This window comes from Olea europaea, chromosome 3 (assembly GCF_002742605.1).
Source record: "Olea europaea var. sylvestris chromosome 3, O_europaea_v1, whole genome shotgun sequence".
Taxonomy (NCBI): domain Eukaryota; kingdom Viridiplantae; phylum Streptophyta; class Magnoliopsida; order Lamiales; family Oleaceae; genus Olea; species Olea europaea.
Genome location: NC_036239.1, coordinates 1,958,629 through 1,985,872, shown reverse-complemented (window position 1 = coordinate 1,985,872; position 27,244 = coordinate 1,958,629). Strand labels below are relative to the sequence as shown.

Below are 27,244 nucleotides of genomic sequence, written 5' to 3'. Positions count from 1 at the left end.
AATATCAAACCTCGTCCAATCAAGTATTGTTTCAAATTTACAATTTTACTAACTAATCTTACTTTCGTAAAAGCAAATTTCATTTTCCTTCTAGAAAATTAACAAGAAAACTTTAAGGGTTCATTTAATTGTTAATATTTTTCATGAAAATGTGTTTTTCACCCAAATTTCTACTTTTGTATTGTTTAATTGATTTTTTTCACATGATCATATTTTCTCAAAATCAAAAAAAATATTTTTCTAAAGAAGAATATGATTTTATTTTCCAAAAAATTTACTCTCTCTTTCTTATTCTCCTGTATTCATTCCCTCTTGTTTACCAACCAATATAAAACAAACAAGTATAATATTTTTTAAATTGAAAGTTGAATCAATTAAACATATTTATTTGACAATTTTCATGCAAATAAATTATAAGTAATTAAATTGTATAGAATTTGTTTTCTTTCTATACAAATTATATGCTTGTAATCAAACGCACCTTACTAGCTGAGTATCATGATTGAGATGGCTTGACTAACTTATTTTCTTGTCATAATTAAATTTGTCATTAGTTTGTAAAATTTTCCAAGTTTGATAGGTTCCTAGCAATTTCATGGTGCAAAGGACACGGTGACGGCAAGGAAGAGAAAGAGACGTGGTCAACCAATGTCAAAATTAATGACAAAAAACTAATGCTGCACCCACCTCGCCAATCTCCAACGTGGGAGCCCCCGGAAAAATTTCTAGAGTCGTGAATGCGAAAAGCTAAGATCGATTATGCGGAGAGGGAAGGAGCTTTTGTTGAGTCCGTTATAAATCCTAGTATAGATATTAGAATTGTTTTTCAAACTATGATCCACTTTAACTTTTAAATGTATTAAAAATTTATTTTATTTTATTTTTCAACTCAACAACAACGTTTCGATTAAATCAATAACACGCGAGTTGAACCAATGATAATAATTGGGAATTTGAGTACATGTTCTTACTACAAGTGTTTGCTGTCGTAATTTTATTTATTTGTAGTTCATTCATGATAATGTCCCCCGTCATTATATCTTCTTTGAAAAACAAAATGAACGAAAATATTGTACAAGTAACAAATCAAATTATTGCACTAAATAATATCTTCATTACCCAAAAAACAAAAGAATTGTCAATATTAATCAAATAAGTTAAGTCAAACAAAAGTATTTTCATTACGTGCAAATAAAAAATATAAAATTCAACCCAAACGTAGCATTCACTACATTTCCCTTAGGAATTGTCTCTTTGACTTTTGAATCCTCAATTACTTCTCTTTTGACCATCACTAAATATATTATGTTTAAATGCATATATGAAAAATAATATCTCTCGAGTAATATTAAATTGATTATCTCATGTAACTCTATGAAGGATGCAAATATATGAAAATTCATTAAATTACATGAGCAATCAATAAGATTGCGCAAAGTATGACCATATGTCTATTACATATCGAACCTTAAAAGAATAGTTAATACGTACTATCATTCCTACACTTTTCCTTTCGAACAAAATGAAAATTACAAATCTAGACAATTATTAATTGAAAGCATTAAAAATCTAACAACAATTCAAAGAATGTCCCGTTTCCATTACTTTTACAGTCAATTTCTCTTCGTGTTGAAATATAGTCACCGTAATTGACAAGACCAATGCACCAAATGAACGAATCATTGGTTCAACTTGTGTGTTACTGATTTAATCGAAATGTCCTTGTCGAGTTGAAAAATAAAATGAGTAGCTTAAGTTTGAATTTACACTCTTGCCCTTTCCAAAAGAATGAACTAACGGTTGAGATAGTGAAATAACGGTAAAAAAATTGATTCTTTGGAGTGAAAAATTGCTTTCAAATAGTGGCTAGGTTAAATATCCCATTGGTCACGTTGTAATATTCACAACTAGTCTTTGACACATGCGTTGTAAGAGTTTTGTATTTATTGTATTTTTATTAGTTGGAGGCCTCAACAGCTTCCGTAATAACGGAAGCCTCAACATAAGCCTCCATTTAACGGAGGCATTACGGAGGCTTATGCTTGAACATCCATAACATTACTTTACTAAAAAAAAAAATCATAAAAATATATTACTGTATAAAAATTAATTTTAAAAATTATATTTGATAGATTATGTAATTTTGAAGCACAATCTAACATATTAAGATTAGAATCATTTCACGATAAAAATGAAATGGTAATAAAAACTTATTTTTTGAAAAATAAATATATTCATTTGTTAACATGTTTGGTCTTCATTTTTTAAAAATTTATTTTTCTTCAAACATATTTTCAATCATATATTTTTATGGAATTCACACTTTTACTCTTAAATTAGTGTGAAGAAATAGAGAAATATAACTGTAGCGTGTAAAATGGAGAAAGAGTAAAGAGAGCTCTATGACATAATCCTCAACGTCGCGAAATTGAGGAAAAGCAACAAAGTCACTGTATCAAACACGTAAGATAAACGACATCGTTGCTTTCTCTCAATAAGAAAAAAAAAAGCTACAGTAAAATAAAATGAAAAAATTTACCATTCTTTCTACAGTAGTGAAACATTGTCCTTTTTATATAGTAAGACCTCCATAATTATGGAGGCCTCCAGAATTACAGAGGCTCAAGCATGAACCTCCGTAATAACGGAGGCCTCAACATGAGCCTCCGTTTAATGGAGGCATTATGCTTCCGAACCTCCATAACATTACTTTACTGTAAAAAAAAAATTCATAAAAACATATTACTTTATAAAAATTAATTTTAAAAAATTATATTTGCTAGATTATATAATTTTGAAATACAATCTAACATATTAAGATTAGAATCATTTCACGATAAAAATGAAATGGTAATAAAAACTTATTTTTTGAAAAATAAATATATTCATTTGTTAACATGTTTGGTCTTCATTTTTTAAAAAATTATTTTTGTTTAAAACATATTTTCAATCGTATATTTATGGAATTCACACTTTTACTCTTGAATTAGTGTGGAGAAATAGAGAGACATAACTGTAGCGTGTAAAAATGGAAAAAGAGTAAAGAGAGCTCTATGACATAATCCTCAACGTCGCGTAAATTGAGGAAAAGCAATAAAATCACTGTATCAAACACGTAAGATAAACGACGTCGTTGTTTTCTCTCAATAAAAAAAAGTTACAGTGAGACAAAATGAAAGAATCTACTGTTATTTTTATAGTAGTGAAACATTGCCCTTTTTATATAGTAGTGATGATATTTCTGACTAGCTGCTAATCTTTGATGACATGATGAAAAAAATGTTAAAATATTTCAACTTTCAAGTGTGAATATCCTTCTTCCACATCCATCAATTCCATCTATTTTTTCCAATGGTTGATGACAAACTGACAGACAATGTAACAATGTGGTAATTTCACTAGAAGAAAACTAGAAGTCTCACAAAGGATCGATCCCACTGCGAGACTCGACGTAATAAAAAATGACCAAAAAAATTCTAATCCCACCCATGTATGAAACCTCTGTGAGAGGTCTCTGAGTTGGGATTTTGTACACCCAGCCGATTGGACATGAGCGTTTTAAAGTTCAATAGAAAGCGTTGAGAAAAGTTGCACTTAGCTAGTTAGCCTGAATTACTGCTTATACGGTCCACTTTCATATTGAGCAATGAGTACTGACCGCACTTTTCCATTCTAACCAAACAGACCGTTTTGGGTCTAAGCAGGATATGAAGTCAACTACCAATTAAATGTCGACACATCAGATTGATGACACGGATATGGGGCCAGACCTAGTAATTTACTGCTCTGCCCAAGTGTACTACTTGAAAATACAAAAATACCCATCCAATGGCAATTATTTTCTGAAAGTGGGAAAATTGTGGCACAAGTCTCCAACTTATAGAATTATTGTATATTAGTCTTTAATATCTTAGTTTGTGTTGCATAAGTGGGTTGCTAATCCATTTAATTTAAAGCATGTTTGAAAGTATTAAATTATATATACATAGAATAAATAAGTAACTAATACTTGTAAATCTTATGAAATATGTAAATAAAAAGTAATTGGATCAACATAATTGATCCCATAAGTAGCGTTTCTTAGTTTATGCTAAACATCAATTAACGTGACATACTACAATAGGTGTTGTAATCAACCATTATCTCTCATAATCTATTATAGTGTGTCATATCACTCGATTACTAGTATAAGCTAAGTTTCGGATCTTAGAAGATCAATCATGATTTGATCAATTATTAACATGATGTAAACAAGGACTTTGATGTCAAGAATGAATGTCATGTATGTGAGTAATTGTTAAAGAAGAAAAAAAGGGAAGAAAAATTCACGATACTTCACTAAGTTGACAATTGTTATTTGATAATCGTAATATTACAAAAGTTGAGGATGGTGCCATAAAAAGTTGAGAAGTGCTAACCAAGTTGTCATAATGCTGATAAGTAAGGACCAGTAGTGCAATCTTTCCTTACCATTTGACGAGGAGGAGCGAGAGGAATACAGCATCGGGTGAACCCTACCACGCGGCCACGGTTCAAACTTCGATTTGCACTGGAAACGTTCCGCTAAAAGCCCACTCTCTTTCAGTTGCAATAAAACACTGTCCCAAAGAGCCATCGGGAAAAAAACCCATCAAAGATTCAATCTTTTGTTGTTTCCTTATAAATGGACACGCTTTGATCACCAATCTTCAAAAGGGGAGGCTGAATTCGATCAAGATTCAATTATGAGGACCCGGTTTAGATCTGGATTTTGCTTTTTGATCCTTGTACTTGTGTGTATCAGCCTACCTGGGCATTCAGTTTCTGCGGATAACCGCAGGCCTAAGAATGTGCAGGTGGCTCTTAGAGCCAAGTGGTCTGGAACTCCTGTACTTCTGGAAGCAGGGTATGCTTTTCTTTTGACCCTTTTAATTGCTGTCTCTTACTTTGTCTAAGGAAATAATAATGTATATTGCTCGTTTCATATGCTCGAACCGTGAATTTATGCTGATTTTGAATTTTGTCTTATTGGTTGATAATTGTGTTTTAATTTCTGATGATGTAATATTTGAATTGGAAACTTCAGTCCAGCTTATTAGTAGTTAACATAACCATATTTCATTTTGGTTTATAAGAATTTTCTTAGCCAAAAGATGTTGTCTTGTAGATTTTTGTGTTCTGTAGTGTCTATGCATTTCAGTTGATTGCCCTTACATTTCTCCTTATGAACTTCTCTTTAGAATTTTATTTTGTGTGTTACAGAGAATTGCTTTCTAACGAATGGAAAGACCACTTCTGGGACTTCATTGAATTATGGCATCAGTCTTTGAATGAAGATTCTGATTCTAATACTGCGAAAGACTGCTTAAGGAAAATTGCCAAATATGGGAAATCTCTATTAAGTGACACATTGGCATCAGTTTTTGAATTTTCTCTTACCCTTCGGTCTGCATCTCCGAGATTAGTGCTCCATCGCCAGTTAGCGGAGGAATCTCTTTCATCTTTTCCTCTAGCTGATGATATTAGCTCAAACCCTGTTGATGGAGGGGTCCCTGAACCGAACGAAACCATAAATAACAAGAAGTCTGAACCCCTTCTTTTGGGTATGAACCCAAGAAGTCCTGGCAAAAGATGTTGTTGGATTGATACTGGTGGGTCACTGTTTTTCGACGTACCAGAATTGCTCTTGTGGATGCAAAGTCCTAATGCTTCGTATGTCTTGCTCCATTCCATCCATGTCAACTTTCTTGGCGCATGCTATTAGAAGTAAATAGAACTGTTGAATTTAAGTTAATTCCTATAATGGTATTTTTTTTGTTGGCAGAGCTGATGACACATTTCAGCAGCCTGAGATTTTTGAATTTGATCATGTCCATCCAGATTCAACTACTGGAAGTCCCATTACCATTTTGTATGGGGGTCTTGGGACCGAATGTTTTAAGAAATTTCATCTTACCTTGGCTGAGGCTGCCAGGATGGTACAATACAAATATGATAATTTGCTTCTGATTTATTTTAATTTCAACGAAACAATTTCCTATCTTTGGTGGTTCTGGGATGCATATAGGTGGGCTTTTGGATTTCTGGAATCAAATTATTGGTAGAATTCAATGCAATTAATAGCTAAGATTGTGTTCATGACAAGTGGTTTTATTTCTTCTATGTGCAATAGTTGAACTCAGTAAAATGAGACACCACCACTGGTTGTTTTTAAATTTATTTAAATATTAATATGTTTCATTATTTCATATCCTAGTTATTATGCCCTTGTTTGAGCCTCATTTTTTCATCAAATTACATTCTTTAGCAGAGATTTGATATCATTTCAATCACACATTTTTCAATAAAATAATATAACACGCAAACCCAAAACTTTTCCTTATTTTTTAACCACATTCTCCATCATAACACTATTTCCAAATGCATTTTTTAAGAAAAATGGGGCTCAAACAACCCCTATGTTAAAGATAGCCTTCAAATATTCTTAAAAATCCATTTTAGACATATATCCCTAATTTGAGTTTGAGCATCAAGGATTCATGTTTCATTACTTAACTCAAGAACCTTCTCAGAAATGTGTGTCACATTTTGTTGATTCAGCTCACTTGCCATGTCACCTGTCAAAACCCAAATGGCGTTCATCTAGGGATATTTTGAATTTCTTCACGTCTGTCTCGATTTTTTTTTTAATTGGTAATTTGTAAGCTGATTTTTCTTTTATCATGATATATTGAAAGGGAATATACAATAAGCAAATACTTTCAGACTTTTTTTATTTATTGGACGATATTCACAAACTTTTTAGGGAAAAGTCAAGTATGTTGTTAGACCTGTATTGCCTTCTGGGTGTGAGTCAGAAAGTGGCTCCTGTGGATCTATTGGTGCCGATGAACCTCTAAATTTGGGTGGTTATGGTGTGGAGCTTGCTCTGAAGAATATGGAATACAAGGCTATGGATGACACGGCCATAAAGAAAGGTTATATTTTCTTAGTCTTGTTCTTTGTGGAATTATCTCAAAAACTCAGAAACATTTCATGTCGAAATGGATACTATATTGTCTTTGAAATTTGTTATAGTCTTTACCTTTATTCCTGTTCTACACTCCTGTTTCTACTAAATTACACATGATTATCAATTTTAAGGTTTTGTATTTTAATTTAGCATTATTCAGTTCAAGTAATCAACTACATATTCCTTGTCATTTTGTTGGCCTGCGGAGGCCGAACTTGTTAACCATCATGGTTTTTTGTCAAATTGGTTGATGCCTTGCACATTTTCACATCTTATATCCATTTATACTCAATGTAGAATTGTTCACAGTACCTAGTTTTTCATGTTGAATCTACTGAAGAGACCTTATTATCTCACAGAAATTCTTGTATTTATTTCCCTGTGAAATCCTTAATGCTGTTTTACAACTTTGATATCCGATTATTATGTGCCTAGTTTCTAAATTATTCATTGGACATTGGCTGGTTTAAAATGCTCTATAAAAGAGGAAAAGTCTCCTAAGTATATCATTTATTATATTTTGCAAGTACAATGCTACTGTAATCTGTTATCCTATTACAAACTAAGGAAAATAATTCATCTTAAAAACTAAAAACATATACTTTAATAATTTGATAGCTGGAAACTACTGATATTGACGATAAATACAATAAGGAGGTGTATTCAATCTAGACTTTTATAGATTTAAAAAGTCTAGGTGTATTCAATCAAGAATTTTAAGACTATAAAAGTCTTGGGGTATTCAATATAACCTCTTTAAAGGTGGTCCTTAAAAATCTTGGGTGTTAAATCAAGATTTTTTGAAAGTCTTAAAAAGTCACGGGAATATTCAAAATGCTAATGATTGATTTTTATAAAATCTTTCACACACAAATTGTAAATATGCAAAATCTCATAAGAATTCTCTCATTCACCCTCAAGACATTGAAAGAATTTTCCCAAAAAAGAAAGAAAAAGTGTAATATTTCTGTTTCCTCTTTCGTTCTACGAATATGGGAGCCATGATACAAAGAAATTAATATTTTTCGCTCTCTTCAACCTATTATTATTATTATTCTCATTTTAATATTCTGATTTCCTTTTTTCCTCTTTTTTTTTATTTTTATCATTTTCTCATTTTTCCTATGAAAAAAAACCAAATTGTAAATAATAATTATTATAAGATTTTTCTCTCTGCTTTATCATTGTTTCCTCCAATTGTTCTATGAAAAAGATATATTCTTATATAAACTTTTACAAAAAAAGGGATTAATTTGTAATTAAATTTTTACATATTGGTTACTTGATTCTATAGGTTTGGACATATTGATAATATCGAACATTAGAGATTTTTTTTCCTTTCATCAATGAGTTTTGAATTTTTATTTTTTATTTTTTTATTTTTGTATATTTTGGTTGTTTATTTGTCTCTTTGAGGTGACTTATATTTTTTATATTCTTTTAAAAAAAATATTATTTGATATAATTTTGTTATCATGTGTTTCGGATCATTTGGTCATGCTATAGAATATTATTACATTGTACTGCATAAATTAATAATTAATTAAAAAAAGGATGTGGAATAAATTATATAGACATATGACTTTATATACAATATTTTTTTTCCTAAAATAAAAGTCTGTAAAAATGTATTATATAGAAGTCCATGACAGACTTTTAGTGATTCTGTAAAAGTTTATTAAACTCTACAAAAGTCATTTACTTAAAAAAAGTCTCTAAAAGTCTTTAAAAGTCCAAATTGAATACACATTTCTAAAAATAATTGGTTATTTTTCTACTAGTTGAAGAAGACTTGTGTTCATTTTAGCGATACTAATATCATTGGTTGTTTCCTATGATCTCATGATTTTTAAGAGTTCACTAGTACCGTGGGCTGTATGGAATTATTAAATTTTGGATTCTTCAATGATATATCATTTTTAAAATTATGTTGTACCGTGTGCTTGATCTTTGCATCTGTATATGATGCATGATAGTTTCAAACTTTAGAATGTAACAATCACGAATCTGAAGTTCCATTAATAAACTAATAATGATTAGGATGATGATGATGAACAATCCTACAATATAATTTCTACTGTTTATTTGTTATTTTCATCTGTAAGTGATTGTGTTACTTTCACAAATTAGAACGCCATCGTAAATAAGTGAAAAAACAATAAATAAAATGATAATGATATGATGATGTACAATTCCCTTGTAAAATATAGTATGACTTATACCACTCATGTGTGTCCTAGTTACTAAATTTTAGGAAGAGTGACTTATTAGTGTGCCTCTCCCTGAATACTAGTATATGACACTGCTTTAGGACTCTGAAATTTTTTCATATTTGTTGCAGGTGTAACACTTGAAGATCCTCATACTGAAGATCTCAACCAAGAAGTCAGAGGGTTCATATTCTCCAAGATTTTGGTTTGTCACTTTTTACCTGCATCTGCCATCCCTAACCAATACCCCCCCCCCAACACACACACACACACACACAAGAAGAAAGTATAAAAAGGGTATATAAATGTTAAAAGGCTTTTCATGTAGATATCTTCAAATTGGAAATATTATAGAATAGAAAAATCAGTCGACCACCAACAATAGACTGAACTGTATTCCAATAAATTTAGGGTCTGCTGCATGAATTCTTTTTCAGCACTCCATTCAATCGTCACTTCATCTTTCAGAAGATTCAAAGTAATCTGATCCCTTGTGACTGGGTATTTGTCTTTATTGCAATAAAAAGACAAGTTGTAAGAAACAAGGAATTAACAGGTCATTGATATCTTCTGCTGCCTCTGCATACACAAAACACTAGCTAATAGAATTATTTTTTCCTAGGTATATTCAGCGTTTCAATTTCTCCAGCTGCTGCATGTTAGCTAAAGTAAAAAAGGAAGTGTCTATTGCATTTGTTCTATAGCTGGTATAAAAGCAGATTTTATGGTAGAAGGGTTGGAAGAAAGCTGTGATCCCCCTTTTGCTATTGCACGTTGTCATAGATTTTCACTGCTCATTATGGAACTTAATTTTCTTTATTTTTGTCTATGAAAGGAAAGTTTGTGTTAGGCCTCTAGCATTGCAATTTTATTACGGATGATGCTGTAGTAACATGATTAAGCTTTTTAAAATACTTGGCGAGGAGCCTAAGTTAAGTTCTGGCTATTGTGAATTTAGAATGATTCAGAAGAAAAGTTATTTAGAAAATTGTTGATAGAAAACTCACACATGGGCAAACTCATGCAGGACCGCAAACCAGAGCTAACATCTGAGATAATGGCATTCAGGGATTATCTCTTATCGTCTACAGTTTCTGATACACTTGATGTTTGGGAATTGAAAGGTAATACTTTTTATTGTTGCATTGATAATTCATGAAAAGATCACAAATTTTCTATTTAACTTATTTTTTACCCATTACTGCACAGATTTAGGACATCAAACTGCACAGAGGATAGTTCATGCCTCTGATCCTTTGCAATCTATGCAAGAAATCAATCAAAATTTCCCAAGTGTTGTGTCTTCATTATCGCGGATGAAGGTAGATATTTTGCAGCGGTTACTAATGCAAACTGTGATTTGAGAGCTTATATTTTGTATGATCTTAAAGCTGATACATGATACCGAGTAAATATGATATACTTTGTAGGATTATATCTTTGATGTGCATTTTGACTTTTTTGCAGCTGAATGATTCCATAAAAGATGAAATTATTGCAAACCAGCGAATGATCCCTCCTGGCAAGTCATTAATGGCTCTGAATGGTGCCTTGATCAATATTGAGGATATTGACCTTTATCTGTAATACTTCTATTCCAAGAGAGTTTCTGCTTTTTAATTTGTTAACACTCTTGTTTATTTATTTTAGCTAGTTTTTGAGAGAGAGGGGCTGAAGGAGAAAAATGAGAATGTAATTGGGTGAAAATGAGAGGGTAGGAATGTGTTTTAGGATGAGAAACCAGAAATGCAATTGAGCATTGGACAGGATTCACAGAACAAAGAGCCCCAAGAAATATGCCCGTAATGGTGGTGGGCATGGTGTGTATATCTTACCTAGGTGTCATCATGTGCATGATTTCTAAATTGTCTCTTATTCCCATATCAGAGATCAATCTAAATCTCCAAGTATATCGTTCATCAAGGAATGGATTTAAACTCTTTATTGGTTAATATGGGCTAGAATGAGTAATGAAGTTCTTTAATCTCCTTTTTGTACTTTTCTTCATTTACTAATTTTGTGTCCCACTGATGAAGTTCCTTCCAATCTGCACAAATTATAAGGTATCCAAAGATGCAAGATCAAAATTGTTTCTAGCAAGAGTGGGATGATATCTTGAATTTACCATACATGATTATGAGATTGGGAGGAAAGGACAACGTCAGCTGTTTAGCTAAACATGATTTTGTATTACCTTCTATTGTTATTGTTTCACTTGCCACCTTGGTTCTTTTGTTCAAATTTGAGTTGGATTTTTGCACATGCTTTGACCCAAGGAAACTAATTGCTGACTTGGGGTAATCATGTTGTGAATTTCATAGGCTGGTTGACATGGTCCATCAGGAGTTATCACTGGCTGATCAATATTCAAAATTGAAGGTATGAAATGCCAAACTATCGCATATATAAAATCAAATCAAAATTGAAGGTAGAAGTGCAAGATCTCAGTTTCTTAATACTGTTAATAAAACTTGAGAAGAATGTCTGCTAATTTATATTGATATACTAAGAGGTGAATTCGTTAGTCTACTCGGAGTTGTGTAGAGTCTGTATTATTATATACATGTCATAAAATGAGCTAGAAGATGTAAAATACCACGTTATGTCATTGGACGCAAGCTTCACAGCTCGCAGTAGTGTGATTCAAGTTCACTATATCAATTCAAAATTCTTTAGGAAATGGCTCTCTTAGGTAACCGTCAAAGAATTTGGACCTCAATGCAATTCAGGTTTAGTATCTACTGTCTAGAAATATTTTTGAGATAAATTCCTAGAACAGCACCTTGATCTCATTGATTTTGATATAGAGACCTCTCCCAACAAATAAGAATCTGATAAGCTAAAAGCAATAACATAGACTTCCCTATGTAACTTCAAACTATCCATAAACTGTTCTAAAATGTTGTCAACTTCATCAAACATCCTGATTATAAATATTGTAGTGGATTTTGGAAAATATACTACCCTGCTCTCCCTCTGGTTTTATTTTATTATTTATTTATTTATTTATTATTATTATTATTTTTTTGTAGTACTCCTTCCATCTTATTTATCTGTAATACTCCTCTCTGTACAATGTTTAAAAAAAAAACCAAGCTTATTGCTTGACAGGTCATCACCAAAATTTCATGTTTCAGGCCTACACCACTCCTTTGAAACTGATTTTAAGACAAGTTTGAATATGTAGCCTTAGCTTTTACTCTATTTCAATAACTAACAGTCTAAGGGCAACTCTGAAATCTGAATGCGAAAATGTTTCCATTTTAGAGTTGTGACATCTTTACGAGACATCCAAAGAAATAGTCGCTGAGGGTAGTCTTTTAGTGTTAATTTTTGCATCCATATATTTTGGCTTTTTATCTGTTACATAAAATTTGTCCATCTCTTCTCACATTCTCTGACACTGTTTTGAGTTTGTTGTCTTGTCAATAATTGTTGTTTGATTTCATGGGATATTTTCTGAATCAGTCTTAAGACTAACCATGAATGGTGATTAAATATCAGATCCCCTTGAGCACTGTGAGGAAACTCCTTTCGGTTGTACCTCCATCTGAGTCCTTTACTTTTCGTGTTGATTTTCGTTCTCCTCATGTTTTCTATATCAACAATTTGGAAGAGGATGCCATGTACAAACGTTGGCGAAGCAACATAAATGAGGTATAGTTTCTCTCTCTGAGTTTATTCCTGTTTTCTTGGCCTAGATGGCTTATTTTATACATATAATATGCCATTTAATATACCTTTTCTGTCTTCCGTCCGTAGCTTTTGATGCCAGTCTTCCCTGGACAATTGCGTTACATTCGTAAGAACATCTTCCATGCTGTTTACGTACTGGATCCTGCATCTCTTTGTGGGATGGAGGCAAGTTCTTATCTTTTATTTGTGGATGATCTGATTTTATGTGTATGCTTTGTATTGGTGTCTGAATTGTCTCTGTAACCTATTGGAGTATTGCAGACCATTGACACGATCATTTCCTTGTTTGAGAACAATCTTCCTTTGAGGTTTGGTGTGATAATGTACTCAGCCAAATTAATTGAGAAGATCGAAGCAAATGATGGTCAACTTCCGCTTGCTCAATTAGCGGATGATAGTGGGGAAGACATTTCCAGTTTGGTAATTGATTCCGTTTCATCAGCACTTCATTTACTTATCAAGTATACATGTCTTCAGGATGTTTTTCAAGGTCTGGTTTTTCTTACATTTTAACAGTTCATGTTTATTTAAGAACTAAAAGAACCCATTCATAGTGCATTAATTATAGCTTTGAAGAAGGCTGTATGGGATTTTGAAGGAATTTTTTATGGTTCCTCATTCTTTAGTGTACATGCTACTTTTACAAACTTTGAGGCTTTGGTAATGCTGAAGAAGTCAAAGTCTGGGAAGGTGTACCATTAACATTTGGTGTGCAAGGAAATAAATAAATGCTTAAATGTTTTGGATTCCTAATAATTTTAAATATTTCATTGGTTAATTGCTTTCCTTTTGGACTTCTTCTTCGTATTCTACTGATTTGTCTTTTTTTTTTTCCAGATTATATGTCTTTTCATTTACATTAAGGAAAACCATGGGGCTCTGATGGCTTTTCAGTTTTTAAGCAATGTACGTGTCTGATCTCTGCATTCTTGCTTTTTCATGTGTTGAAACCTGTGGGCTAGCCAACTGAGAAACTATCTCGAAATTAACTATAAATTAACATATGTGTCTTCACTATTGTAGGTAAACAAATTGAGACTCGATTCATCTGCAGAAGATATTCCTGAAAGACATCATGTGGAAGGGGCTTTTGTGGAAACAATACTGTATGTCTATGTTAAATTTTGCCCCTACTAGCCATATAAATTTCCCATTGAATTTTTTCTCTTCATCTGTGTGAAATCCACACATTTGATGAGTTTTTTCCTATTTGATCCATCCAGATATATATAATTGTTTCTTAAGCTCTCTTTGTAATTTTATCAGTATAACAAAATTTCATTTATCGTCTCTCTCTTTAGTCCGAAGGCAAAATCTCCACCTCAAGATACTTTACTGAAGCTGGAGAAGGAGCAAACTTTGAATGAACTGTCTCGGGAAAGCTCCCTGTTCGTTTTTAAGCTGGGCTTGTCCAAGCTTCAGTGTTGTCTCTTGATGAATGGGCTTGTCCATGAATCTAATGAGGTATTTCACAAATTATTACTACATTACACTTTAGCCCCCGTTTGAGCCCCATTATTCCTAGATTATAATGAGATGAATAGTATTTTTTTGAAAAATGAGTGGTTGAAAAGTTTTTGATTTATGTGTAATATTATTTTATTGAAGATTGTGTGGTTAAAAGTAGGAGAGAGAAAAATTTAATGTAATGTAATGAGGAATAATGGGGCTCAAACGGGGGCTTAGTATAATCCATTATTTTATAAATCATTTAAGATTTTGTTCAAATTATGCTTAAATCTGTTAGTTTTTGCTTCACTCCTTTCCTTAATATGCTCCAGATATAGTTAACTTACCAGTGATTATGTCACCATAATTTCTTCATTAAAACTTGATCTTAACAAGTTATATTTACAATGTTATTATTACCCCTTCTGCCTGGACGATAGAGTGCTTGAGAAGTTTTGGAAGATAATATATTTATATTGTCTAACAGAAGACTAGATTAGTTGTGACATTTTAAATTTTGTGTGTCATCGATTCTATTGATTGATTGTTACTATGTCAATTGGATCGTATATGCACAAGACCACAGTGGTATCGCTATTTCAAAAATATCAGTCTGAATAGATGGAGGTTATGTAACATGAAAAGAATTTGGATCTGTTATTACCAGGAGGCCCTTATGAATGCGATGAACGATGAACTTCCCAGAATACAGGAGCAAGTTTACTTTGGGCACATAAATTCTCATACTGATATTCTGGACAAATTTCTATCAGAAAGCGGCATCCAACGTTATAATCCAAAGGTACAATAATGTTAAAATTTCCTCTGATGCATTTGTCTGCTTTTTCTTACCATATGTCAATTTGAGTTCTTTCAGGATGTCTCCTTCTTGCTAAATCTTCTATTTCGTTGTAATCATGTAGATTATAGCGGATGGGAAGGTCAAACCCAAATTTGTTTCTTTATCTGCATCAATTCTTGGAAAAGAATCTGTAATATATGACGTCAGCTACTTACATTCACCTGAATGTAAGCTCATTTTTATCTTATAGATGAATGTCGAACTTTCCATTTGGTTGGATAGTTGAGTTTTAGTGTATGGTTTCTTTACTTTGGTTCCAGCCATGGATGATTTGAAGCCTGTGACTCATCTTCTTGCAATTCGGATCACATCAAAGAAGGGGATGAAGTTGCTTCGTGAAGGAATACATTATCTGGTAATTTTAGATGCCATGACTTGTGAATTCCTAATTGGTTTTCTGATTAGTTCTTTATGACACATTGAAGGAATAAATATTTTATGGTGATGGATGTTTAACATTATGTCTTATTTTCTAAATGCTTCGCTTGTTCTTTACACTATCTTTTATAGTTTAAGAAATTTCATTTTTGAATTTCCATAATGTAAAAGCTATTAGGTGCACCCTCTTTGTACAGTATACTTTTGACACTGAGAAATGATAACTATCCCCACTTTCGATTAAAGTTGTTCGCATAAAGGTAAAGAGGTAAAAGCTTGAAAATAGTACACGTTATTTAGCTAAATTAAAATTTTGGGCCACGACTCCATATTGGATTAGACTTAAGTCAGACAAAGGAATCGATCCAAACCTAAGTCTGTTCATGTGATCATTTATTTACTAGGGAAAATTGAGTTTAAGCTTGTCCGTTATTTGCAAACATAGGAGTTGCTAGCGATCCAATCACTGATAAGAAAAAATTTTGAGATTCAAAAAGTATTTGGTTAAGGCTAAATATATTGACACCACACTTTATTATAAATGCAGCACATTTTAATTGCATAAAAGTCCCAAACCTACTTCATTGTCACACTCATTTCTCTAATTTTTTTTTCATCACATTCCTATCTTCGACCCTTCTATTAATTAGCAAATCTTCTCCTTCACGATGGTTTCCGTCCAAAAATTCCGTAAGGTGGAGTAAAAAGATTTATATTTTTAAATAAGCAAAATAAATAAATAAATAAATTGTGAGTAAATATTTGTCTCTCATTTTAAAGTATACCAACAGAATTCTTGGGCAATATCCATAATTAGAAACAAGATGTGCTAATTAACTCGAGGTTAAGGATGAGAATGCGATGAAAAAAAGCTAAGGACGAGAATTCCATGTTTATGAGTTTATAAAAATGCAACATGGTATCTTATATTCTTGTGTGACACTGTTTGAGAAAGGCTGTGAAGTTATCCTTTTTTAAACTATGCGCTGAAATTAAACAAATGTTTTCATGATTTTATTTGAGCTGAAGACACGTGGTACAACCAGTGGATTCATTACCACCTTAGCTGAAAGTCTTCTTTTCTTTTTTTATGAATATTGTGGTTCTATTTTTATGTGCTGCTTTGCAGATTCATGGTTCTAAAAATGCTCGTATCGGTGTGTTATTTAATGCTGATGAGGAAACAAATCTGCCTAGTCTCTACTTTGTAAAAGTCTTTGAAATCACTGCATCGTCTTACAGGTTTGTTACTTTCTTCTTCAGCACTTATTTTTTGCCAAGCTTCTGTTTTGTGTTAGTGAAGAGCTTCTCAATCATTTAATCATATATTTTCTATATTTAAATTTTCTCCCTTCCAATGTAATCATATTTGCAGTCATAAGAAAGGAGTATTACAGTTTCTGGATCAATTCTGCTCATTCTACGAACGAGAGTACATGCTGGCTTCTGGGGTTACTGCAAGCACCCAAGCACTCATTGATAAGGTCTTTGAGTTGGCTGATGCAAATGGTTTGCCATCTAACGGCTACAAATCTGACCTCTCTGGGTTTTCTGCCGACAAATTGAGAATGCACTTGAATAAGGTGTGTTACTTAATGCTATTGATTTTTTGAATTTTCATTGAAGATCATATGATCTTGCATATGTGGGGAAACTTGCATATGTAGTCCTCAAACATTACATCCTAGAGCTTTTGTGGCCCCTTTATTTTTTTGGTGTTCAGGTTGCTTATTGCAAACTATGAGTTCTGTTGAAAGTTGGTCCAAATGGATGGAAACTATCCAAAACTCTGTTAAATGGTCACTTGATACTCTGTTGATGTGATTTACTTTGTGGGCTTATATCTCTGATGTGCGTATTAACTTTTTGCACCTGATGATTCTCTAAAAGATTAAAAATTGTTTACAAGTTTTTTAGTTAACTTCTGCTTATGGAAACTGGATATGAGGTTATCACTTCAGTAAACTCTATCTCCGTAGAATGACAGAGAAGAATACCTTTATATATAGGACAAATCCAGCCTGTCCACATAAATTATTCCATGTCCCCAGCTATTCTATTCTTTGGCTTTAATTTAGTGATTTATGGACCAAATAATTAACGTGCATCGTTCCCTCAACTCATAAGTCTAAGGAATAAAATTGGGTGACATCAAATCGATTAGAGGCAATGCCCTTCTAGTAGATAATTATTAAACATAGCTTTGGCTATTTACTAAACTAGACACCAACAAATCCGTGAAATTATCAATCTGTCCAAGAATATTTCCTATTTGTAAACCCTAGCTGACTAACAAGACCCGTTGCACAACTTTGATATTTTCTAGCCCCACACGTTAAACTACTTACGAAATGAACCGAGAGAAAATTAGTTTTGCAGCTTCCAAATGTATACAAATATATCAACACAAGAATTTTGGTTCAACCATAATGTCATGTCTAACATGTATCCCAGTATGTCAAATGAGTCCACACATCAGTATCTAACTTTTGGACACTCTTTGGCCAAGCCTGCATTGTAAAAGTAAAGAATGACACCAAGCCCAATGCTCAGACATGCATTGTGTCTGATACCCTCACCTGATCCTATTTAACATAGATCGAGATTTATATAAGATGTTTAGAATGCTGAACCATGCAGTGTCTAATCATTAGTTCAATAATTTTGCAGGTGGACCAGTTTTTATACGGGCAACTTGGACTTGAATATGGTGTGAATGCAGTTATTACCAATGGGAGAGTAAGTTTTGTGTTGACCCTTGTTGATTTGAATTTTGTGTTTAGTATTCAGTGCATTGACTCGATGTCCATATTGTTTTTCTCCTATGTTATAATGATTTAGCCCCTGTTTGAAAACCATTATTTGGGGAAAATAGAGTTTTTAATAGTGATTTTTAGGAGAATGTATAGTTAGAAAGTAGGAAAAAGTTTTGGGTTTACATACAGAACATTTTATTGTGTGAATGTATAGTTGAAAATGAGTGTAGAAAAAAAAGAGTTTGAAAATAATGGTTGTCAAACATGGGCTTAGTTTATTCAAATAATAATCTGATTAGCAATTTCATTTGGCATTTGGTTTATACTTTCTTACAGTTTCTTGTATGGATGTGATTTATAGGTGATCCAACTCCTTGATGGTAATACATTCCTGAGCCATGATTTGCATCTTCTGGAATCGCTGGAGTTGAAGCAACGAATAAAGCATATTGTTGAAATTATTGAAGACGTAAAGTGGGAGGACATAGACCCTGACATGTTGACGAGGTTTGTGGATGCTGGTGGAGTTTTTCCTTGCATTCTCTTCACGATATTATCAAAATATTCTCTTATGTGCCTAATGGCATTTGTTCTTTCATGCGATCAAAGTTTATTCATGTAATTTTGAAGCTAATGAGTTTGAGGTTTTATTTTTATATAGATTGTATTCTAAAATATTTTCTTATATTGGGCTGTCTTCACTTCATTCACTCACTCACTCCTGGTCCTAAGTCCTAAGTAGTCCTTTATTGTTCCCTGCTCTCCGCCTTGTGGATGTGTGTGTGGCTGAGAAACAAAGAAGAAACTATATTAATGTTTGTAGAATAGACGCGATAAATTAGAAACTTCAAAAGTAAATATCGAAAGTCCAATTCTGTTGTTAACATTTTCTAAATGAACAAGAAATGAGGAAGAAGAAAAGAGTTGGCTGGGCCAGACTCCTGTAGAAAGATGCTGTAGAAGTTCTAATAGCCAATGACATGCTAGTTGAGGCTTCTTTATTTTATTACTGTCGATTGTTATACCTATAGTGAAGTTGCCTTACTATGTTGCTTTTTTGATTTATAGCCATTGTACTTGTGTGTATCATTATCAATCACTCTCTACAATATGATCTTGTTATGTCCTTCCATTGTTATTGTTTAGTCTACTTATGCCATTATGTAAAAGAAAATAAGTTGGGTTTTTTGAAGAAATTGATGGATAGTTTGTCTGGTTGGCTATAATTGTCTTCATATCCATGTTTAGAGAATTCATAGTTGAATGTCACAATGATTGGATGTGTTCTTTGTTCTGCAGCTTGTTTTTCTACGACAGATTGCTTGATGTTATCAACATGTGTGATTTTATTTTATTTTTTTTTCTCTTTCGTGCAGCAAGTTCATCAGTGACATTGTGATGGCCATCTCATCTTCAATGAATCTACGAGATCGAAGCTCTGAAAGTGCTCGATTTGAAGTTTTGAGCGCAGAATATAGGTACGGATATTCTTGCTACAGGAAAATGGTTTCACTATTTTGTTGGGATAAATGGGTGATTGGGCATTGTTATTGAATCACAGAAGAATTGTATCTGACATGATGGCTTGGTGTTAAATGCGGGGTTTACATGAATTTTAGAACAATATTGTAGTTTGATGTGAACATTCAACAGTTAAAATCGAACACATTCAGCCCCTGTTTGGTTTAGCTAAAAATTAAATTTTTAGTAAATTTTGATAAAAATTGATGAAATGTGCGTATGAAAAGTTATTAAAAATTGTGGGTCCCATGAAATGTGTAGTTGAAAATAAGTTGAGGAAAAATGAGGCTTAGAAAATGGGGGCCAAACAGGGCTTAATACTTCCTAAATCAATTTTTTTGATAACAACTAAGCAGTATCCCTTAAAGTGATTATTCCCAGTCAAATGTAGTTCAAAATGTAAACTGGAATTGCAACAACTTGCCAGTTAACCATGAATGGCTGAATAATAAGGAACGTTGAACATATTGTACTCATATGAGTGTCTATATACATGTATTCAACCCAATTAATAATATGGTATATTGTTTATGTGTTAATAAATATAAATAAGAAATTATATGATATATAGTTGTTTTACCCCATATCCTCTCTCTTAGAAATTCAAATTAGTTTGTCTTGTGCTTTTTTGTGTGCTCATGTCTACAATACATGCTTCATACGGGCAACAGTTCATTAAGTTAATGCCATTGCATTTTAGTGATCCACTTCCTACATCCGTGCTTTACTGGTTCTTTGACACTAACTCTCGCCCATCTAATTTGAGAAGACAGATTTGAGGGATTATGTTTGAGTGATGGCAAAGTTTTATGAAAAAAATTTCGTACACCAATGAATTAATTGTGTATTTGTGCAAAGACTATCATAGATAGATTTTTATAGCGTATATCTATATTCTGGTTCATATTTCTCCCTCTTATTCTAATTAATGTTTCTTTAGGTTGCTTATTTCTTTACATCCTTGCTTAGTTATCTAAGATTTTTTATTTTTATTTAATTTTTCCCAGAAATATCAGCCAAATTTGCTGATTAAAAAAATCTAGTGTTTACCATTTTCATTAAGCCTTTGTGACCATGCATATTTAACTGCAAAATAGACATTCTAAATACTTTTTTCTGATAAGTAATTAGGTAATTTTATTAATCAAAGGATAATACATGGAAGTGTATTATTAATTTAAATAAGAAAGAAACGACATTAAGTCAGGCAGCCCTTCTATATGATTAGTGGCCGCAACATTAAATCAAGTATATAAAGTCAGATAAAACAATACTATGATCTACTATGTTGTTTTTGTTTGGTTTTCAAAACAGTAGCTGTTCCTTTATCTCCACACACTTTACAATGCATTCCAGAATAAGATTTAATACAAGCCTTTCATCCTTATCTTGAAATTTTTTCTTCCATGCCCGCAACACGTCTTTTATGCGCCTAGGCAACACTCAATCCAAATATTGGGAAGCTAGAATACTGTTCCATGACCACTAAACATCATCACATTGAATGAATAAATGGTCAATCGTTTTCCCATCTCTTTTATACATATAACACCACTTGGTAACATAAAAACCTTTTCTTTAAAGATTATTTACCGTTAATGCATGTCCCCTCACAATCGTCCATAATAAAAAAGCCACCCGTAGAAGCAATTTACGTTGCCACACCTTTCAGGGAAATGAAATCTCCACCAGTCCCAATATGGATCTAAAATAAGTGCAAACTGAAACAATACCATTCCGTGCCAACCTCCTCTTGCCACAATTACCCTCTCTTACCTGAATATGTGCCTCATGCAACGAGATCAAAAACAGTGCATCATCATCCAATTCCCAATCCTGTAAACCCCTTTCAAAAACAATATTCCAGCCGTAACTTCCATTATGTATGGCTAGTACATCATTCACCATAGCAGAAGGCTCGAAAGCAATGTGATACAAAGAAGGAAACCGTGCCTTTAGCGGCATTCTAAATATTTATCCCGTTCTCAGATAATTAAACTATGGAAAACTCAGTGTAAATATTGATTCTTTTCTCAAAGCCATTCAAAAGTCTACAATGAAGTGCATTGTATTAAACAGTTGGTCTTAGCTCTTATGTTGTTTCTACTTTTTGGTATAATGATATCTGATTACCTGTAGAAGACGATGATTTTACCTGAAGGTGCAACTTACAAGTGGTTAAAAGTATAAATTTCTAATTTCTCTTTGCATTTCAGTGTTTCTCCTTGTGCTCAACCTTCTTTAATTTTCTTCCGCAAGTGGGTTAATGAGCGTGTATCTTTTTAATGGTTGCAGTTTATTTTTAGTGACATCGTTCCTTCTTTTAGAAGTTTTCAACATGGTAAAAATTTCTTCTACTTATATGCTATATACAGTGCTGTTGTTTTGCAAAATGATCATTCAAGCATTCATATTGATGCTGTTATCGATCCCTTGAGTGCTACTGGTCAAAAGTTATCTTCTCTACTTCGGATTCTGTCAAAATATGTTCAGCCAAGCATGAGACTTGTACTCAATCCAATGGTAAGTATTTTCTTTGCTGGAAGTGCCTAGTTATTTGTTTTGCTATTTCATATATCCTGTACATTTTGCACACCCTCGAGCATTTTCAGGCTATTTACTGCACTTTTTATTTAAATATGCTTGTCTAAAGATGTGGTGAGTTAACCATCTTAATGCAAGAACCTATAACTTGTATTTGAAATTTATTGTTGGTATTCCTGGCAGAGTTCTCTGGTTGATCTTCCCCTGAAGAATTACTACAGATATGTAGTCCCAACAATGGTATCACCAGTTCTTTGGAGCTTAAAATCTTTCTAGAATCTGTGGCTACTTGTACTTATTCTTTTGATTTTTCAGGACGACTTCAGCAGTACAGATCATACAGTGCATGGTCCCAAAGCATTTTTTGCAAATATGCCACTATCTAAGACACTTACCATGAATCTCGATGTTCCTGAGCCATGGCTTGTTGAGCCTGTTGTTGCTGTGTAAGTTTCTTGTAGAACTTCATGTTTATTCAATACAGCCAGGCACAAGAATTTTTTATTGATCACGTGCCTGATTCCTTATATGAGATTCCATTCCTTTCTTATTTTGGAGCTAAATGTGCAGCCATGACCTGGACAACATATTGCTTGAAAACCTAGCTGACACCAGGACATTGCAAGCAGTGTTTGAGCTCGAAGCTCTTGTTCTTACTGGTATTATTATGACTAATATTAATCGTCTACTGTCTATTAATTGATCATTTAAAAAAACTAATGAGAGAGCGATATAACCAGGTCATTGCTCGGAGAAAGATCATGAACCTCCTAGGGGCCTGCAGTTAATCCTTGGAACAAAAAGTTCTCCACACATGGTCGACACGCTTGTCATGGCTAATCTAGGTTACTGGCAAATGAAGGTTTTTCCTGGAGTTTGGTACTTGCAGCTTGCTCCTGGTAGAAGTTCCGAGCTCTATGTTATGAAAGAAAATGCTGAAGGAAGTCAGGAAACAACTTTATCTAAGCGTATTACCATTAATGATTTGCGGGGTAAATTAGTTCACATGGAAGTGGTGAAAAAGAAGGGCAAGGAACACGAGAAGCTGTTGGTTCCTTCCGAGGATGATAATCATCCTACTAGAAAGAAGGTAAAGAAGCTCAATTTTTTATTTTGTAATTTCTTTTCACAGTACGTAAAGTCCATATGAAAGAGATTATCTTGTTGACTTTACATTATATGCAAAAATGTTTTATCTAATAAATGTCCAGGGGAATGAAAATGGCTGGAATTCCAATTTTCTCAAGTGGGCTTCTGGATTTATTGGAGGGAAGGACCAGTCGAAGAAGGGTGAAAGCACTTCCATGGTGATCACTCTTTTTTCGTCAATACTTCATGATGCATACACAGATGCACTCGAGAGATGGACTCATGTTTACTTGGCACACTCATTTTGACATTTAGTAGAAATTCAAAGAAAAGTTGTGCTTTAAATTAACCATCTTCTTGTTGTGTTCTCTAGGAGACGGGGAGTGTTGGTCGCCATGGAAGAACTATCAACATATTTTCTGTTGCATCTGGACACTTGTAAGTTTCTTATCTGTACTAATCCTCTCCTAGTTTCCTCCTCCACTAAATCACCATTTGTTCTGAACATCACAAAAACCTTTTCCAAGAATGATGGAGAACCAAGAATTAATATCTTTAAGTTTTTTTATTCTGTGGCATGAACCTATAATATTGTCAGACACGACTGAATTAATGGATCTTGGATATTTGGAAATTAAAATTACTTATTTTGATTTGCCAAGAAGGGTTTTAACTGATCATTTTCGTCCCTTGAATCATTTATTTCCTGATTTCAGTATGTGTTGTCGTGAATAAAGACACAATCATCCCCTTTATCCGTCTCCCGTATTTCTATTCCAGGGTGTAAATTGTGACTTAGACTTCTTTTCTGTTTCTGTTACTTTTGAGCACTTATAATTTCTTTTTTAACCACTTAATGAACTGTGTTTGGCAGGTATGAGCGTTTTCTGAAAATTATGATTTTAAGTGTTCTGAAGAACACGCATCGGCCTGTCAAGTTTTGGTTTATAAAGAACTATCTCTCTCCTCAGTTCAAGGTTTGTTCTAACAGTCAATTTTATATGTGGAATATCTTTATGGTTTTTGGGGCATCTGTTTTTATTGTTGTGTTACTTTCCCCAGGATGTAATCCCACATATGGCTCGTGAATATGGTTTTGAGTACGAATTAATTACCTATAAGTGGCCTACTTGGTTACATAAACAAAAAGAGAAGCAGCGAATCATTTGGGCTTATAAAATCCTGTTTCTTGATGTCATATTTCCTCTTGCCTTGGAAAAGGTATTTTTCTTTGTTCAAGTATAGAAACATTATGCTGCTTGATGTTGTATACTATGGATGTCTAATGTAATAATTTTTACACCTGCAGGTTATATTTGTTGATGCAGATCAGATTGTGAGAGCGGACATGGGAGAACTCTATGACATGGATTTAAGAGGCCGGCCCCTAGCTTATACGCCATTCTGTGACAACAACAAAGAAATGGACGGCTACAGATTTTGGAAACAAGTAGATACACCTTAAGTTGACTAATTTAACAAGTATCTCCATTTATTCAAATTTGACAAAAATTTCAATGTTCTCAAACAGGGTTTCTGGAATGACCATTTACGAGGAAGACCATATCATATTAGGTAACTGCAGAATTTTATTGAATATATTTCGCTAATGTTGGTTTTGCTCATTGAAGAAAACAGTCGGCCTGACAACATAGTGTTTTTCTGTAGCGCTTTATATGTTGTGGATCTGGTCAAATTCCGGGAAACAGCAGCAGGGGATCAATTAAGAGTTTTCTATGAAACCTTGAGCAAAGATCCAAACAGTCTTTCAAATCTTGATCAGGTAAGCGATTTCTTTAATTCTTAGTTTATTTTGGGCAAATCTGAAATTCATTTGCTACTGTGCCTCATTATATATAGGCTTCTCAGTTAAAAAGCGATCAAAAATTTCCAGATGTCTTTAATACCAATCTACCATTCTGTAATCCCCTTTTGGGGCACTTTTTTTGCCAGATATAGAGGTGGTAATCAAGCCGAGTAGCTAGTCTGCTAGTTGACTCGTGCTCGTTTCGGCTCGGTGCTCGGCTTGCCAAAATAGGCTCGTGGCTCGCCGAGCCAAACAGTGACCAAACAGTCACTTTTTTAAATAGATGACCGTTTGCCAGATGCACTTTTTTTATTGTATAAATTGGAAGCTTTAATCCAAATAACTTTGGATGAAATGTTTCACAGTCACGTTGGGGCATATTAATTTTGGATGAAATGTTTCATTCACATTGGGGCATATTAAATTTGGTATAACGTCTACGTCTTCCAAACAAATACATCGTGATAGAATTAGTCCTCTTCTGCTCTCCCTTTTCTTCCTTGATGTAATGCATGGATGTCTCAGGATCTTCCAAATTATGCTCAACACATGGTACCCATCTTCTCGCTCCCCCAAGAATGGTTGTGGTGTGAGTCTTGGTGCGGTAATGCAACAAAATCCAAGGCAAAGACTATAGATCTCTGCAACAATCCCATGACAAAGGAACCCAAGCTTCAGGTGATAATTTGAAATTTTCTCTTTTTTCTTCTTTTTCTTTGTGGTCCCATCATCATGGCTTATCTTTGCTTCACGTTTCTGTGTTTAGGGAGCTAAAAGAATAGTTGCCGAATGGCCGGATCTTGATTTAGAAGCTAGACAATTCACTGCTAAAATTTTAGGAGAGAATGTCGAACTCCAAGAACATGCAGCACCTTCTCCTCTCCAAACGCAGGACAAAGTCGGCGACGTTTCATCAGAAGACGAGGAATCAAAAGCAGAATTGTAATTATAGTAGCCTAGAAGCGCGGTTGGAGTTTCGACCCGTGCTTAACAAGTCTCGGGTATTTGTTCCGCCATATACGGGCTTGCAGAAGACCTCATTAGAAATTCAACTAGCAAAAATCTCGAGAGAATTTTTTGCCCAAAAAAGGCTAGAGTAGAATTTGTTTGAGGAGCTTTCTTGACATAGGTAGGTGAGTGAAGCAACCTCTGAAAAAACCATTAATGAAATATTTCTTGCATGGACGAAATTGCGAGGGATGGGAGAAATGATTTGAGTTTGGTTGAGATATACCAAATCATATAAATTCTTATTGAATTTAGTCGTTGAATCTAAAATAATGATCATGAGGTGTATAGTCGACGTGCTATTATTATTAAATCTTAGTTATTGTCGACTTTTGTCTCATCGAATTCCTATTGCAAATGCTTGTGGCTTGTCAACGAATTGATGGCTTATCTTTGCTTCACGTTTCTGTGTTTAGGGAGCTAAAAGAATAGTTGCCGAATGGCCGGATCTTGATTTAGAAGCTAGACAATTCACTGCTAAAATTTTAGGAGAGAATGTCGAACTCCAAGAACATGCAGCACCTTCTCCTCTCCAAACGCAGGACAAAGTCGGCGACGTTTCATCAGAAGACGAGGAATCAAAAGCAGAATTGTAATTATAGTAGCCTAGAAGCGCGGTTGGAGTTTCGACCCGTGCTTAACAAGTCTCGGGTATTTGTTCCGCCATATACGGGCTTGCAGAAGACCTCATTAGAAATTCAACTAGCAAAAATCTCGAGAGAATTTTTTGCCCAAAAAAGGCTAGAGTAGAATTTGTTTGAGGAGCTTTCTTGACATAGGTAGGTGAGTGAAGCAACCTCTGAAAAAACCATTAATGAAATATTTCTTGCATGGACGAAATTGCGAGGGATGGGAGAAATGATTTGAGTTTGGTTGAGATATACCAAATCATATAAATTCTTATTGAATTTAGTCGTTGAATCTAAAATAATG

The 27,244-nt window shown here is 33.6% G+C and overlaps 1 protein-coding gene across 1 annotated transcript; it reads left to right on the top strand.

The window, feature by feature from the left end:
- The first annotated feature begins 4,473 nt into the window (after positions 1-4,473).
- On the top strand, positions 4,474-26,640 carry LOC111381548 (UDP-glucose:glycoprotein glucosyltransferase). The gene is made up of 37 exons (XM_023005339.1): positions 4,474-4,885; positions 5,242-5,691; positions 5,804-5,957; positions 6,785-6,956; positions 9,333-9,406; positions 10,229-10,325; positions 10,411-10,523; positions 10,669-10,784; positions 11,523-11,580; positions 12,706-12,858; positions 12,964-13,062; positions 13,159-13,317; positions 13,735-13,803; positions 13,921-14,003; positions 14,199-14,361; positions 15,014-15,148; positions 15,270-15,375; positions 15,469-15,563; positions 16,716-16,828; positions 16,962-17,169; positions 18,257-18,325; positions 18,704-18,849; positions 19,719-19,820; positions 22,239-22,386; positions 22,591-22,647; positions 22,723-22,853; positions 22,978-23,066; positions 23,148-23,497; positions 23,619-23,714; positions 23,870-23,934; positions 24,371-24,473; positions 24,559-24,717; positions 24,806-24,946; positions 25,028-25,071; positions 25,165-25,279; positions 25,829-25,981; positions 26,070-26,640. Exons 1-37 carry the CDS (start codon positions 4,725-4,727, stop codon positions 26,247-26,249), a joined length of 4,926 nt encoding a protein of 1,641 aa, XP_022861107.1. The 5' UTR covers positions 4,474-4,724; the 3' UTR covers positions 26,250-26,640.
- The last annotated feature ends 604 nt before the right edge of the window (positions 26,641-27,244 follow it).